Source organism: Melanerpes formicivorus, unplaced genomic scaffold (assembly GCF_026170545.1).
Source record: "Melanerpes formicivorus ecotype bairdi unplaced genomic scaffold, bMelFor1.0.p_v2 SCAF_29, whole genome shotgun sequence".
Taxonomy (NCBI): domain Eukaryota; kingdom Metazoa; phylum Chordata; class Aves; order Piciformes; family Picidae; genus Melanerpes; species Melanerpes formicivorus.
Window position 1 is genome coordinate 3,717,151 of NW_027142381.1, and position 3,129 is coordinate 3,720,279.

At 54.6% G+C, this 3,129-nt stretch overlaps 1 protein-coding gene across 2 annotated transcripts in view; it reads right to left on the reverse strand.

Moving 5' to 3' along the window:
- Window positions 1–2,909, reverse strand: part of GOSR1 (golgi SNAP receptor complex member 1) — a 44,193-nt gene extending 41,284 nt beyond the window's left edge. The window contains exons 1-4 of one of the 2 annotated variants that reach the window (XM_068154512.1): window positions 2,834–2,909; window positions 2,262–2,370; window positions 765–852; window positions 436–543 (exon numbers count right to left, since the gene is read on the reverse strand). In XM_068154512.1, the coding sequence (XP_068010613.1) occupies window positions 436–543; window positions 765–852; window positions 2,262–2,370; window positions 2,834–2,864 (336 nt within the window). In that variant the 5' untranslated portion in view covers window positions 2,865–2,909. Of the gene's footprint in view, window positions 1–435; window positions 544–764; window positions 853–2,255; window positions 2,371–2,833 lie in introns of both variants that reach the window. The other variant, XM_068154511.1, reaches the window with a different exon arrangement.
- Window positions 2,910–3,129: the final 220 nt, after the last annotated feature.

Consider the following 3,129-nt stretch of genomic DNA (forward strand, 5'->3'; position numbering starts at 1 on the left):
GGAACAGCAGATCACTTTAACAAACAGTATGCTCAAGTTAGAGACCTAACCATCTCTCAAAATGTTGGAGTGAGGTGGGGGTTTGGTCTCCTCTCCCTCTATCAGGTGATAGAACAAGAGGGAATGGCCTGAAATTGTGCCAGGGGAGGCTTAGACTGGGTAGTAGGAAAAATTTCTTTCCTGAAAGAGTGGTCAGGCATTGGGAAGAGGGTACCCAGGGAGGTGGTGGAGTCACTGTCCCTGGAGCTGTTCAAAAAACAAGTAGACATGGGGACACAGCTTTATGGCCATAGAGGTCTTAGGTTGATGGTTGGACTTGGTGATTTTAGGATTGGAAAAGCCCCCTATGATTGTGGTGAGACATTCAGGCATGCTGTGGTATCAGTCCTACCAGTTATTATTCCAAACAAAGTAAGGAGGAGGGATGCTTGTTACCTGCAGTATGTCTCTGTGGCGCTGTAACGTGTGCATCAGAGCGGCGTTCAGGGAGGGGACTCCTGCGCTGTTTGTGTACTCTGCCATCTTGTCATTTATTCCTGTAAGCTACAGAAAGCAAGCAAACAAACCACCCAAACCCATGAAATGGTTGAGTCTTGTGAGAAAGTAGCAGGGCCTAAGTTGCAGAAGGTAGCTCTAACAACAGACACGTGCCTTCTGAAACGCTCCTCTAACACCCACACCGATGCCCCCTGCCACCCAGCACAGACACCAGCACTGCAGCGATTCCCCAGGTGCTGAAGGGAGACCACAGTGACTTGAGTTACCTTTCCCAGCAGCTGCTCAATCTCCACAGCCATGGTCTCAAACATCCTGTCCTGACTTGATCCATTTAAGAGAGGAGTTGTGTCAGAGCTAAGGAAAAAGAGGAGGAGGAGTTACCGAGCAGTCCGTCAGCCTTTCATGAAGGCAAGAAATAAGGAAACACTGCTGTCAGGTGCTGGCAAGCTCCACCACCCAGGTTTCCTGGGGAGATCAATTAAGCTCAGAAAAACTACCATTTTCTTTTCACAACTTGAACTCTTCCCTAAACTTAACAAGTACCACTTGGGGAAAATGAATCCCCTTGGGAGAAATGCCTGACACCACACAGCAGCCTGCTAGCAGCTCAGCTCTGAAGCCTGGGCCACTCTCCCCCTAGTTTTGAGCTCAATTTATTTGTTTACTGCACTGTTAGCATCTTACACCAGCTACACAATCACACCTTAACAGCACAGGGCTAAGACAACCCACTAATCTATTAAGCAAACAGTGTTCTGAAATACAAGCCACACAACTTCAGAGTTTCACACCATCCACCTTCCCTGCACTCCTTAAGATAAACTAAAGCTACCAACACATGCAGCAGTCACACTCAAGTGATACAGAGTGCTGGACTCAATAAGCATAGGATGGCAGTTTTAAAGGTGGTGCACAGGGACAGAGAAGTTTGCTGATGAGTGCTATGGAACTGCAGGGAACACCTCAACTCTGGCCCATAGGCTACAAAGATTCTATCGTATTAATTCTTCAGTCAAACATGAATTTGCCTAAAACAAAAAGAGATAACTTCTGGGTATCTATGTAAATAGATACCCAGAGGAACAGATACTCAGCTCTCTCTCTGCTACTATTATTTCTCATCTTAGGAGAAAGCCAGAAAGAAAGAGCTGGTCCCCTACACAACTTTGAACCAGTCATGGCTGCTCAGTGCTCCAGTTCCTTTAGCAATTGAAGAGGGATCACAAACACTGCACCAGCCCACCTGGGAGATGCAAGGCTGAACTCTTTATTTAGAATAAACCTTTATTTAGAATAAACCAGACCAGGTTGGAAGAGACCTTCAAGATCATCGCGTCCAACCCATCAACCAATCCAACCCACCCAAACAGCTAACCCATGGCACCAAGCACCCCAGCAAGTCTCCTCCTGAAACTCCCCTGAACTCCCCTAATAATGAACTGCCTGGAAGCCCACTGCTAGTTGAATACAAGAAAAGGCTGGAAAGTGAGCCAGTGTGGTGAGCAGTAAAAAGCTCTGTCACCAGTTCACAGGCTAGCCTTACAGCCCCAATCTGAAGCCTGACCCAGGCTCTCACGGTGCACCGCTGCAGCCCACACCCCTTCCTGACTCGCTTGTCAATATCGTTCAGTCTTGCATCAACACCAGCTCACAGTGCCACAAACTGCTGAAACGAGCTTCTTTAGAAGCTAAATATAGCAGCCACAGGTGGGACCAAGCATTCAGCAAGTTGTAAATGGAAAGAAAGGGTCTAGTACCTATACCTGTCGCGCCTTCCGTCTCGGGTGCCGCTGTAGCTGGTGCAGAGTTTGCTGAAGGAGACCAGCTTCAGGTCCAGCTCGTTCTCCAGCTGCCGCGCCTGCTTCCTGAGATCTGCACAGGGCGGCCCAGGGCGGGAGGGAAGTCACAAAGCCGCAGGGAGACCCCAGGCCTTTGGGGGCTGCATTTTCACTACCCCTCGGAGCTTCAGGGAAGGGAACCTCACGGAGAAGGGGCGACCGACAGCGGGGCCCTCGCAGGCGGGGAAGCACCCCATGCTGGAAGCAGGGAGCACGGCTGAGCTCCCGCAGGCCCCATCTCACACGAGCGGGCGGGTCGGGCGCGGGGTGCCGCCCCCCTCACCGCGGGCCCCGGAGCCTCCCCGCCGCAGGGCTCTGCTGGGCACCGACGCCTCATGGCTGAGGGTCTACGGCAGCCTTCCGGGCGCGGGCGGTGCCGGCCTCCCAGAAGCGGACACAGGAGACCTGGCGGCGGTTCCGCCCTGCCCGGGCTGTACCCCCGGAGGTGCCCGAAGCGCGCAGCCGCCCCGTCCCCGCCGCCCTCAGGCCCCACTTGCCTTCCCAGTAGTTGCTGCTCCCCGCCGCCATCTTTGTTGTCCAACGTCAGCCGCGGCCCGGCGAGGCCGCGCCGCCGAGCCGCGCAGGCCAGAGCGCCGCCCTGCAGGCGCGCCGCCCGATGGGACGGCCGGAACTCCCCCACAGCGCCACCCAGCGACGCGGAGGCGCCTGGCCCCCGCTGCCCCTCTGCTCCGCGCTCGCACGCAGCCCGGTTCCGCTTCCCTCCCGCCGCCCCGCATCCCCCTGCCCGCCCGGAGCCCCCCACCCCCCCCAGCAGGAAGAATGACACAAGGCA